Source organism: Carica papaya, chromosome 6 (assembly GCF_054855325.1).
Source record: "Carica papaya isolate Zhongbai chromosome 6, ASM5485532v1, whole genome shotgun sequence".
Lineage (NCBI taxonomy): Eukaryota > Viridiplantae > Streptophyta > Magnoliopsida > Brassicales > Caricaceae > Carica > Carica papaya.
In genome coordinates, this window is record NC_142314.1 from 36,873,037 (window position 1) to 36,886,982 (window position 13,946).

At 36.0% G+C, this 13,946-nt stretch overlaps 1 protein-coding gene across 6 annotated transcripts in view; it reads left to right on the forward strand.

The window, feature by feature from the left end:
* The first annotated feature begins 141 nt into the window (after positions 1-141).
* LOC110826374 (callose synthase 3-like) overlaps positions 142-13,946 on the forward strand; it is a 43,745-nt gene continuing 29,940 nt past the window's right edge. Inside the window, exons 1-6 of one of the 6 annotated variants that reach the window (XM_088222457.1) lie at positions 142-325; positions 1,476-1,561; positions 1,659-1,814; positions 7,432-7,530; positions 7,990-8,099; positions 8,714-8,838. In XM_088222457.1, the coding sequence (XP_088078583.1) occupies positions 1,525-1,561; positions 1,659-1,814; positions 7,432-7,530; positions 7,990-8,099; positions 8,714-8,838 (527 nt within the window). In that variant the 5' untranslated portion in view covers positions 142-325; positions 1,476-1,524. Of the gene's footprint in view, positions 326-1,475; positions 1,586-1,658; positions 1,815-7,431; positions 7,531-7,989; positions 8,100-8,713; positions 8,839-13,946 lie in introns of all 6 variants that reach the window. The other 5 variants (XM_088222459.1, XM_088222456.1, XM_088222458.1 and 2 more) reach the window with 5 other exon arrangements.

Consider the following 13,946-nt stretch of genomic DNA (forward strand, 5'->3'; position numbering starts at 1 on the left):
AATGTTAATAATAATGCTATTTTTTTAATTTTTTTAATGTAATTTGATATATATTATAATTTTACAATAAATAAGCTTAGAAACTTACAATTTTAATTTAATCGAAAATTAAAATAATTGTAAAGACTCCAAAAGCCGTTGGTCAAAGTTTTATTAGTAAAGCAAGTTTAGTTTCTAATGCATGCTTGATTGTCTCTTCTTGGTCGACGTATGAGGAATAAGTTGGCAGCTTCCAGATCTGCCATGGCAATAGGAGCACGGTGACGACGAGGCAGAAAGGCATGTTGCAGGAGCAGAGTGTTGCTTGATTGATTTTGGTTTTGAGGTGCGTGTCTCTTGTGCTTATGTTTTCAAGGATAATACTCAGTATCCTCCTGCATAATTGGGTTTGGGCAAGTGAAACTAAGAATAATTACCAGAGGGAACTAAAATTTTTCTCTAGTAAATGTCTCTTCTTCACCTATGAAATTAGTGAAATAAGATCTGCTCTCGACAAAATTAAATTAGGTTTTCAATTAGGGTTTAATTCAAAACACTTGGCCGTTATAACTATATAGCTATTGACTTAAGGTGTTTAAATTAGATGGGATGTGCTAACGAATTTGAATGAGGATATTTGATTAGTCGATGCACGGTAACTTCATTTCCTTGAGATTTGAGCAGAATTTCGATGAGTCCTTTTGAAATACTTGACCCAAGGTACATTAGGAATAGGTAAGGGTTGTAATGACCCTAGATATGGAGAAAGGTTGCCTTCCACCTTTGGCAAACGTCACAAGTACGGATGGAGTTTAGAACATCTCTTTTCATACCCTTCCAATAAAATACCGTTTCCAAACATTTAGAAATGGCTAATACACCTGAATGACCTGCACGTGGAGTTCCAAAGTCAGTGTTGTACCTTATTACTGGTTGTCCTTTCCTTCTCAAGCATCCATCTTTTCACACATATGGCGAATCTGTTTGTTCTCCCCTTTGAAGCTGCTTGATTAGATCTTAGATAAAGGGTTTACCTGCCAGCTTTGCTGAATATTTCTTTTGAGATAACTTGGATCTTCCTAGATGATGCATCTGTTATGAGATTGTCTCTCCTTTTTTATAATGAATTTCTTCCAACTCCATGAGTTTTAGAATGCCATTTAAATTTAAGCTTGCTCATAATAGTCATCTGGGCTGCTCTGGACAGAACTGATCCTTGAGTGTCTATTTTTGTTTATTTAGTGATTTTTTTTTGTTACTCTTGGTTGTCAGCATTCTTCTGTACTTTTCTTTTTTCCTGCATTGTTTTGCTAGTCTTTTATTGCATGTCTAGTTTCTTCTTTTCTTTCATTCACTAGCTTGGTATTGCCCTTTGCTGTTTTCCTTGAGAAAAATCTTCTTCCCCTTTAATGTACTACTCGTTCTGTGCTTTGTTCAAATAAATAATATGAACCTTGATTTATTGTACAACTTTTTTCTTTCTTCCGTGTTGCAAGGAAACAAGGTGCTAGGACTTTTGAGGGTTTCATTGAGGCACAAGGGCATATGTTATCATCAATAAGGGGCTCCAATCAACTGAGTGGTTTATTGATATTTTGATAGACTTGTAAAGAATTTGTTTTTGGGTTGCAACTCTTGGTGTTTTATTAATGCTAATCATATTTTTCACTTGATAAAAGGGGCCTCCAATCAACAAAACTTAGAGATGGACGATGTAGGCTATACTGAAGAGTCCTTTGATTGTGAGATAGTACCTCCTTCATTGGTTGAACTTGTCCCTATTCTTCGTGTTGTAAATGAAGTTGAGAAGAGCAGCCCCAAAATTGCCCATCTTTGTAAGTTCTGCTAACTCTATCTGTTTTTGTTGTTAAAAATCTGGTTTGTTTGGTGGAGGTTGTAGGTCATTTATTAAAGATTATATTTCCTTTGGTTAGCTGTTGAATTGGAAATATAGATTCACCTTAAACTTTTAACTATGTATCCATAAGCACTCTACACCATGTACGAGAGTCATAATTTGTTGGGTATCTTTTGCCGTTCTTTTTACTGTTACAAGATTACAACATAATTTTTTTGTATAATAATAACATAATTATCGGTAGTTTATTTTTCATATATATTAGCGTAATTATAAACAACAAATTAATATGCTAATTTATGTTAGTTACCTTACATAAATCCATGTGTGTATATATATATATATCTCTTAGATCTATTGGAATAAGATTATCATAAAGTATTGCTATACTTTTCTGTTCAATCACATGGTATCAGAACTCGAGTTTTGAGAGAAAGATAGATTAGAGGGGAGAGAAGAACTAGATCATATCTGATTTGTGTGTCTTGACCGCCACTTGAAGGAGAAACCAGAGGTGGTGGCGCAACGACTCTCCACCAGACGAATGACTTGGCAAATCTATTCGACATTCCAAAGGAGTTGCAACGAATTTGTGGGTGGCGATCAAATCTGCGCGAGACATTGAACCAGAAGGAGATGAATCGTGCACGAAGGTTAGTCCTCCCTATTCGTGCGTGGACTTGGCAAGAAGATCTCTGTGCAGGTTATTCTGTTTTAGGCCGGAGAGAGAAGCAAAGGCTTTGCCGACATGCGGCATCCTGGTTTGGAAGAAGAAAACCATATCTAGGCATGGTGTCAGGTTGAGTCTGTCCCGTGAGCGAGGGAGCAGCGCATGGCCAAAGAAGAAGATTCGCGAAGGCTGGATTGCGCAAGTTCACGGATCTGTGATGTACTTTGTCGCGATTTCACAAGATTCATGCCAGATCTGAGCGTGCACGCAGTTTTGTGATGATTAGCAATCAGTTTGTAGCGGCAAATGGTGGTTCCCGCGCAACTCATGCGGCAGTGCGTGGTAGTTCTAGAGGCAGCACATACATCGGCACGTGGACGCGTGTGGCGGCGCTTGTAGAGGCGCGTGAGGTTCCCATGGTTACGCATGGTGGTTTTTTTTTGCAGTAGTGTTTCCCTATGAGTGGTTGCCTATTTCTGACAAAGATAATTCTCTTTGTTTTTCGTTTGCTTCAGGTGTTTTTGGTTGCTGGGTTTCTTGGTGTTTTGGATGGTTTTTGTGTGATAGTTTAATTCTTAAATTAAGGTGGTAATATTGTCTGCTACTATTGCCATGAGTAAGAGCATACAAAACAGTACTGTAAGAAATTATGGAATCACAATCAGAGAACACAAATCATTAATATTGTTGCTGCTACTGCGAACTTATCTTCTGAGAGAAGTATTATGATTTAAGTTTATGAGTACGCTAAATTCTTTTAGTATCAGGAATTTTTGAAAAAATTCTCTGCTCTTGCCGAATCAGGTAAAAAATATTTTATCTCATCTTCAAACAAATGAGTGACTAGTTCTGGTGTTACAAATCACATGACAGATAATTCTAATATATTTTTTAGCTTTCGATCACATAAGTCACATTCTCCTATAACTATTGCTGATGAGTTAACCTATAAAATTGTGGGTTTTAGAACCATAAAACCAATTTCATCTATTATCCTATCGTCTGTATTAAGTCTATTTAAACTTACTTTCAATTTGATTTTTGTGAGTAAATTTACTAAGGATCTTAATTGTTGAATCTCATTCTTTCTCAATCATTGTCTTCTTCAGAATCTTATGACGAATCAGATTATTGATAAAGACATATATAGATGGTCTCTACAATCTTGATACTTGGGTGCCTTAATTGATTATCTGCTTTATTTGAAACACATTGTCGATTGGTGCATTTTTCTTTCCCTGTGCTGAATAAGCTACGCTCAATTTCATGATGTACTTTCATTAGATTGTAAATCATGTTAGTTTATAAAATATCACTGTAATTTGTTAGGTCCAAGAATTAATAAATGAGACGAGTCTGCTTTTGAATTAGTTCATTCTGATGTTTGAAGTTCTTGTCCTGTTCCATGTAAAATAGAGTTTAAATATTTGGTTGTCTTTGTAAATGATTTTGCTCGAATGATTTGGATATATTTATGAAAAATTGTTTTGAAGTATTCTATCACTTTTATGTCTTTTGTGCTGAAGTAAAACCTAATTCAATATTTGTGTACATGTATTTAGAAATGATAATATTAAAGGATATATGTCAGGCTCATTTTAAAACTATATGACTCAACAAAGGATTTTTCATTAGTCCTTTTATATTGATGTACAATCTCAAAATGGAGTTGAGAGGAAAAACATATATTTACTTGAGATATCTCGAGATTTTTGTTCCAAACATAGGTCCTTGAGTAATTCTTGACTGATGTTGTTTCCACGATCTGTTTTTTGATTAATCGCTTGCCATCTATACTACTTGATGAAGATGTTTCTTACAGTATTCTTTTTCCAAATAAATCACTATTTCTGATGCAACCTAAAGTATTTGATTGCACCTGTTATGTTTGAAATGTGCAGTCCAATGTTACCAAGTTGGACTTGAAGGACTTGAGGTATGTCTTTTTGGGATATTCTGGTATTTAGAAAGGACATCAATGCTACTTTTTAGATTTAAATAAATACTTGGTATCAACTGATGTTTCTTACACTTAGTGTCTCTACTGAGCAATAAGATAATGGTGTTTCATCTGATGATGTGCCTCAAACTCTAATTGAGTAAGCTGATGATGGTGTTGGTGTGTCTTCAAATCAAGTACAACCCCAGTTGTTAGTATTTATTTAAGAAAACAACAGATTAATGATGCATGTTCTGCACCAGCTTCCTCTCCATTTGATCCTGCCCTACATGACCTTGATTTTCTTATTAGTCTTCGGAAAAGTAAACATCAGTGCACACTTCCTAAGTCTACTTATCCCATTGTGAATTTTATTTCATATGATCACCTATCTCCTTCGTCTAGCTCTTTAATAGATTTTATATAACACATGCAGTTAGCCTGATGAGTCAGTACATGCGTGATACTCGCCAACCTTATTTATATGTCGTTTTTCGCATATTGTGATATTTAAAATTTGCATCAGGAAAAAATTTACTCCTCTAAAAATGGTCAATGTAAAATAGAAACATTTATAGATGTTGATTGGGGTGGATCTTTAGATGATAGGAGGTTAACTACCAGTTATTGCACACTCATAGAAGGCAATCTGGTTATTTGGAAAAATAAGAAGTAGAATGTAATTGTTCGTTTTAGTGCTAAAGCAGAATATAGAGAAATGACCCAATGAGTGTGTGAATTGTTATGGCTGCAAAAGCTAATGAAAAAATTAAAATTGTTCAAAGAAGTGAGTTTATCTTTATTTTGTGATAATAAAACAACCATTTGTATAACCTATAATCTAGTTCAATGTAATTGAACAAAACACATTGAGATTGATCGACACTTCATAAAAAAAAAATGGTTGATGACTCCTTATACTTATATTATGTGCCTTCTAGTGAACAAGTGGTAGATGTCTTCATTAAACGATTTTGCAACAAATTTTTTCATAATTCGGTGTGCAAGTTGGGTATGTGTGATATCTTTGCATCAACTTAAGAAAAAACAGATGCATTGTCTAGAAGGAAAGGAAATGAACACAGAGAGTTGACCCCCATAATTTCAACGGTAGTGCCCTATGTTTGCAAGAAGTCCAAACTTTCTTACCAAAATGAAGAGGCCAACCAGCACATCTCTAAACTCTCTCGCTCATAACAATAGGCCTCATTATACTTTGGAATAGAGAATTATAAGTTCCGAAAAAGGACTTTATTGGCAGGAATGGTAAATGCAGGGAGAACCTTCTCCATTGTCATCATGATTCACCCATGGGAGGGTAGTTGGGAATCACGACGACTAATGAAAGATTGAAGCGACGGTTCTATCGGCCAAAAATGAGCCAAGCTGTGGAAGAATGAGTTAAGTATGAAGAGTGCCAATGCTACAAGGGTGAATGTGTTCTATACCTTGGGTTATTGCAACCTCTAGCAATTCCTACTCAAGCTTGGTCCCAGGTAATTCGTTGAGCAAATGCCATGGTCTCAAGGGTAAGACACCATCCTTGTGGTAGGGGATTGACAACACAAATTATGGACACTTCTTAGCTTTATGTTGACCCTTCTCGGTGCAAAAAGTGGCCAATCGTTCTTGGATAATATCTAGAAACTACATGGCATACCTTAGACCATTGTGTTCGATCATAAGGTATTCACTAGCAATATTTGGTCTGAATTGATGAATTCATTGGTACCAAGTCGAACATGAGCTTTACCTGTCATCCTCAATTGGATGGGTAAATGGAGAGAGTCAACCAGTGTCTTGAAAGCTATCTAAGGTGCATGGTGTTCCGACTCCAAAGGCTTGGACTAAATAGTTAAATTTTGTAGAGTGGTGGTACACCAATTCTTACCACTCTGACATTAAAATGCCACCAGTCGGGGCTCTGGATGGTTCCCTTCCCTCTTAATTGGACCAAGTAATTGGATCACAACTTTGACACCCCTGGAAGATTGTCTAAATGATCGAGAGTTGATGAATAAGCTGCTCAGAGAAAAGCTAGTGGAGGCATAGGACATAAAAAAGGTGTTCGCAGATGCTAAAAGGACAGAAATGTCCTTTAAAGAAGGTGAAAACATATTGCTTAAACTGCAGCTTTATAGGCAGTCTTCTATTGCAGTGAGGAGAAGGCTAAAGTTAGCTTCCAAATATTATGGACGATTTTCAAGGACGGGCAGTGGTTTACAATTAAATCGACAAGCAAATTCAAGAATTCAGTTAGTATTCCACGTTTCAATGCTCTAGAAGTACGTGAGACCTCTAAGGAGATCACCACCGAACTGATACTCATAGATGATCAAGATCAAATCAAGGTGGAAGCAAAGTCAATCCTAAAGAGAGAGATATTTCGCAATGGAAGAAAGGTGGAGCAGGCTTGGTTAAGTGTCTAAATCTGGGAACTACATGGACTACTTGCGATGAACACTTCTTTCCTGAAGAGTTAGTTTCCAACTTGAACCTTGAGGAAAATGTTTAGCTGAAGGGGAAGGAATTGTTAGGATTTCACGGGGAGAATAATTTGAATTTGGAGGATTCTGTTTATTTTCCTTTTTTTCTTGTTTTGTTACCATTAATTGCAGCCTTTTCTAGTACATTCCATATGGCCAGTTGGGGTATGAATTAGTTATCATGGCAACTACGGTACCATGCTCCTATATATTCTGTAATCTTTCACAGAAGCTATCTACGAAAAGAATTTACACAATCATTCGCTACAAATTCTCTATTCTACTCTCTCTCTCTCTCTCTCTCTCTCTCTTCTCTCTATCCTTTCTGCTGTCATTCTCTACTTTATTCCTTCTTATTCTATTATCCAGACTGTCAGTGGTCTGACAGATATGTGAGATGTGTTATAGGAATGTTGAGACCTATGATAATCTCTTCCTGTATTTTGAGATGACTTGGAGAATCTGGTGCCTTGTTTGGGATACTTTTGGTATTCCTTAGGTTTCACCTCTGAAGGTGGAGGTTTCCTCTCTTCGATAGTTTTGGGCCTGATAATGCAGAGGGAGTGTAAAATTATCTGCGGCGGGGCTTTCTTGACAGGTATGTTGGCAATATAGTTTGAGTAGAATGCTAAAACCTTTTGGAATTATGTATCATCTTTTCTGATTATTTGGGATAGAGTTTGTTTTCTAGCTTCCATCTGGCTAAGGCTTATAAACATTTTAGGGATGTTTCTTTTCAGTTTTAATGTAGAGATTGTCCAACTATTCTTCCTTTTGAGTATTTTGTCTCTATCTTTTTCTGTTTTTCTATAATTTTGGTGACCTAATTCTTCTTATTCGTATCCCTTTCTTCCTCTTAATATATATTCTTCTTCTATACAAAAGTGACTCTCAATGTCTGTTAGAAGTAATAAATATTGGAAATTTTTTGCTCCACTACATTTTTTCCTAGCACATTTATGAGAATAATGACATTTTTTTAATCATTTGTTCAATTGCTCTCCAGTAGCATTCTTAACCTGCTTCTTTCTTCTGTTTTATATTCTGTGCAACATAGGCCGTTTCTATGCCTTTGAGGAAGCTCAAAAATTGGATTCTACAAAAAGGGGAGACTTGAGATTCCCTGTTCACCAATTTAAAGATGCACTCCAGCAGTGTCTTGAAAAGGTAAGGATGTTTTCATTTTCCTTTGTATATTATTTCATCTTGTTTTTTGGCTTGTAATGATCCATTTGCTGTGCAAATGGAAGTCATCCCTTAAATTGAATCCAAATGGGATTGTATTTGCGGCATGTTGTGTGGAATTCTTAACTGCGTCCATGGTGTTGCTAGACTTGTATAATTAACTGGAGAGAAAGGAAAAAAGAGACACGCTTCTTGTGCAAACAATACTAAGTACCATGAAACTTGTACCCTGAAACAATTGTGCTTGTTAGGTATACGACACTGTTTGTTATAATGTTAAGATTAGTATTTCCAGAACAATTGGGGAAAGGATGTGGATGTGATTATGAAACAGAGAAGTATAGTACGAATAGTTTCAACAGGTAATTGTTTGATTCTGCTATCTTTAGGGATTTATGATCCATAATTAGAAATGTGATTCAGAATCTATGTTCTAAGTGGAATATTAGACTGGGTTAAGTATGATTCATTCCTTAATTAAGCTGGACCTGTTTATGTAGTTCCAGAATTCATTTGATTAGCATTTACTAGTTCTTTTAGCTGCTTAGATTATTGTGGTGCATTGCTTTCTTTAATTTTTTTTCTTGTGTTTGCAGGGTAGAAATCCTGCACTTGTGGGACGGGTAAAAAAAGGCGATATTCGTGAAATGCGGAGTTTTTATCAACACCAGTATAAGAAATATATCAAAGTCTTTCAAATGGCAGCTGATAAAGATGACTGGTTAGTTATATCTTGATCAAGTGTTTCATTAGGTGTTATTCTCTGAAGACGTTTACATTGAAGAGAATATTTTACTTCTATCATGTGTCTTGAAGAAGTTATACACAAGTACTGTATCGGAATCCCTATGATAAGGAAATAAAAAATATGAACAAACTAACTATGTAATAAAAGAGTAGATGGGAGAAGGCAATCGAGGACAATGTTCCTCTTATACTTTAGAACTTCTCTTCAAATTGGAGCACATATATAATATGCACGATGCTCGCCAAAGAAACTTAACCACGACTGGCTTCCAGTGACTATTATGAGAAGAATCCAAAAATTGATTGTCAACACTAATATTTTTAATAAAATGTCGTTAAATATAAGTTTGGAAAGTTAGAATTTGTTTCTAAAATATGAAAGTTCGAAATAAATCCCAGATTTAATGAGATTTATTGTTAGTGTGATTTTATACTTTTTCTTTATATATGTAAAAATGTCATAACCAGAAAATGAGAAAAACAGTTTTCTCCTACTTTTCTTTTTCTATTAATTTTTTCACATAAAAGAAGACGAATTTATTGAGATCGAAGGAAAGAATTACAACCAAGGAGAATGAGACATTCTCCACAGTGAAAAGCTACCTGTTGTGTATAAAAATATTCTACCATCGATGGAGGTCGAAAATACTAATATCATGAGAAGAACCATGCCCTTTAGCTATAAGGAAGCGAAAAATGTCGCCCTCTCCCATGACTCAGACTATGATGTATTTCAGTCGTTATAAAAACTCAAATTTTGCGCTAACTAGATGCACCAAAAGCTTGCAAAGAAAACGCCATGCCCCAAAGATTTAACTGCTTTCCTTATCCATAGCCTTTAGTAAAAGTACTCAGGAAACTATTCACTATCGGAGACGATACCGATAACACCAAAACAACTTTATTACATCTATCCATAAATTCCAAGCCACTTCAATGGAGGAACAAATGGGCATGTGTTTCTCCTCCTCTTGAGCATAAAACACAACATCGAGAGGAAGGGTTTGATTAAAATGACAAGTCCAGAGCAGGTCATTTGTTTTTAGCTTTTGATGAATCCTAGTCCAAGCAAAGAGGTTCATCTTAGAAGTAACATGAGCGTTCCAAATTGCCTTGGCAACATTCATGAATGTATCGACTTAGAGTTATTAGTGAGGTATTCAAAGAGGGATTTGCAAGTAAAGATACCGAAAGATTCTAGGTTCCACAATCTTTTATCAGGCAGAGAGAAAATGATGTTAGGTGCCAGTCAATCTAATAAGGATAACATGTCTAGAGTCTCCCTATCTAAAAAAGATTTCGAGAGAAGTAGAAATTCCAAAATATCTTTCCTCCATTGTTGTTTTGAAATGGGATAAATGAGCATGATGTCTTGAAGAAAGATTGTATAGCCTGGGAGATGAACTGGTTGTCATGTTTTAAGAATAGGATTGTCTGAGGTTTGTGGGGGTTAAATGGGCAAACAAGGTTTCTATATCAGAAAGAAGAGAATGTTCACGGTGGAGGGAGATTGTGACTGTGATGGCAAGCCCATAGAATTCAAGTGATAGGAAGGTGCTACCTTTCACTAAAGCCAAGAATAGCCAAAAGAAATAAATCATCATAAGGGGTTGAGAACCAAGATAACTCGCTAGTGGCGTTGAAATTGTGCGGAGAGAAGGCCTAAAACAGAGGGCTCTAATCTTCCTCAGGTATCCTATCCATGATGAAGTAGCAGTAAGAATTGACATTGATGAGCAGCCTAATTCAAAATTTTAAAATGGAAAGAATTATGCCTCAATAATCTGCTATGGCTAAAAGCAGGAGAATATTTGTGGAGGATATGGTTGAGATAATTAATAGATAAAATATTTGCATATTTTAATTTCAGTTGACATTTGTGGGGATAGTGAGGTGGGCCACAAAGAATACTCATAAAGAACAATATTAAGATTTATAAGGATGTAGTAGCATATGTGTTGGGTAGAGAAAAGGGCTAATTCATGTTCACTAACTTTCAATTCCAAAGAAAAAAAAAAGCCCAAGTCAGCAACAGATTTAGGAAGAAAAAAATCGGGTGTGGCCTAGCAAACAAGGAAGAGAAGAATGATGAGCGAAGCAAGGGAGAAGAAGTAAAGCAGCTGAAAAGAAAATTATGTGGGAACAGAGAACGATTAATTAGAGGAAGAGTAGTGGCAAAGAGCAGGAAGAGACGATTGAAATCCATACTTGTTGCCGATCCCAATTCATCTTCCATGGCGGATCAGGACCAAAAATCCTATTCACCTGTAAGAGCCCAAGAAGGCATGTTCTAAGCATAATAGGTTTAGCGAAAGGGTGAATGAAATGTGGCAAAGCTAAAAAAATTATATAAACAAGGTGCAAAGATCAACAACCAAGGGAAAGGGAAGAAAATAGATGAGGAAAAGGATGAAAAAAGGAGGAGGTAGAGAATCTCTTTATATAGAATCTCTTTACAATATCCTCCTCTAGTGCCCAATTGCTTACCACCTTTGGACTTTGGTTTATGATTTTTGGGGTTGAGTTGGATAATTATTTGCATAGTGAGGTATGAATTGTGGGCTTGGGAAGACATTCAGGCAAATAAGAAATCTCTAAAGTTTGTTCCTTCAGCTATCTTTTGAATTTGGAAGGAGAAAAACAAAAAGTCTTTGAAGATATTCTTTACTTCTCAAAAAAAAAAAATGTAGAGCCTATGTGGGACGTACTTGAATGAGGGTTGCTTATGCAACTATGCCCATGACATAAAAGAATGCCAAACTCGTCAAAGTCAACATATTTGGGTTCTTTTAGAATTCAACTTTAATAATTTTATGTAATATTGCAGTCAAAGACAAGGCTTGAGTCGCTAGTTGTTTAAAGCGTCTTTGATAATCCTTCACGGTTATTATTTGACAAAGGTTGACTAACTTGCCTAATTTATTATTGCTGATGGGCAGTCTAAAGTGGAGGCTGTAGCATGATTTGTGATCATTATGAGTACGATCATGGTTGTCAAGTTCGAGCATCATGAGTCATAGTTGGCCATGCGCTATTAAGTTGAAACAAAACCTGTAGCGGTCCGGAACCTTAAAGGAAATGAAGTTATATCTTTAATGCGGAAGCGAATAATAAGGTTAGGGTTTTCATTCCTTACACAGTAAATTAGAATGCGTAATAGGGTTACGAGAATATCCCTTCTACATTTGTTCACGAAAAGACAAACGATAACTAAAAACAAATAAATAGATATCTTAGGGGTTAACCTTCGCTAACACTTGAAAGAAGTCCCAGTGAACTACTCACAACTCTTTTGCTTATCGGAATCTGAATCTTGGTTTTCGTGATCTAAAATAGTTAATAAAAGGGTGAGTTACACTAATACAGTAAAAATATCACACTAATCACTAATACAGAAAATCGAAGGTTGGTAAAAATCAAAAAATAACTAATGGAGCTCTTAATGTAAGTAAATATCTTTAACATTAAAACATTTATTTCATACTAATTGTTATGAATTTTCTAGAACCCACCTATAAGACAAACGCCCATAAATGTTTTAATGTTAAGGATTATGAATTTTCTAAAACCCACCTATAAGACAAACACCTATATGACATTTATAATTTCATATACAAATGAGTAAAAACAATCACTTTTCCTTTTTACCTGCTTACTGGGACTCTTGGGGGTCCATAGGAATGTCTTCAATATCTAGATTCGTCCCCATATCCTGTTTGGTAATAGGCACCAAACATCACCACCTCGATACCTCGTCTGGTATGAGGTGAACCATATTACTCAAACCCATTCGTTATGGGATTTCTCAGTCTCGTCCGACTGAGGTAATGTCTACAGTAGGGTTTTTTATGTATCGGGTTCATCTGCCCTTTCTCAGGGTACCCAGTAAGCTTCTATATATGTAGATTCTTATTATCCCAACAACCACCAAAGCATACCAACATCTCATTCCATATTCACTGATCAATTTAAACAACATGTAAGCAAACGATATAGTTTATTATAACTAACAATCGGATAACTAAATAACCAAATAAACAATGCAAGAGGAACCAAATAAACCAGATAATCGAGAAAACCATAACAACTATCAATATAAACATGCACAATATGATAGTAAGCAATTTAGGCAGTACAGGAAAATAAACAGGGAGAGCAGGACAAATATGAACTAATCGGTTCCGACTCCACTAGTGACCTGTAATATTTTTAGGGTTTTTCCTATTTTTTTATAAACATACAATTATCGGTTATTAATCCTCAAATTATCGGTTATTAATCCTCAATTTACCGTAATAGAGAATAGGGTGAGAGATTCTTACTTGGATCGGTGTTTCAAAACGCTGTGCTATCTACTACGCTTTCTAACGGGTCTCGAGTTTCTTGAATTTTTCTTATGAGAATCAAAATACTCGTCACGTACCTAAAAATACCAAAAAATCCAAAATCAGTGTTAAAAACTCTCTTCGGCCAATTTTACGGTTCTGGTATGGCGGTGTTGCCGTGCTCCAATGCTGACTCTGCCGTCCACGGTGACAGTTAGCATTGTATCCCTACAAAAAAATACGTTAGGGAGTCTCGGTTGGCTGAAAATTCAAAAAACCAAAACTTTCCAGGGCGGGGTCTCCAGGTGTGGCGGCTCCGCCGGTCCTTCTATGCGGCTGGGGTTTCTCCTTCGGTTAACTTGCACAGAAAAAGACGGTAATCTCGTTCGTCCGATCCCATCTAAAGAGGGAATGCATCCGAGCCATTCATGCGCGTAGGATTGAATCTGGGTCGTTGGATCCTTGGGCATGCAGATCGCCCGCGTGGCGCCGACATTTGCGTATTTTACCACGTGGCATGCTTTGGTTCGCCATGGCGGCTGACTGGACCACCCATGTGGCCAAATTTTTTCTTTTATCATTTTGATCCCTTGTTTCCAATTTTTCTTTTAAAAACACCTCCCGAATTTAAAATTTCACCCATCTTTTCCAAAATTGCTTTCAATTTCATGTATAATTTATTTTTCTCAAATAATTCAATAAAAATAAATTAAAATAATTTTTTTAATTATATATATATTTTATAAATAAGAAAAAT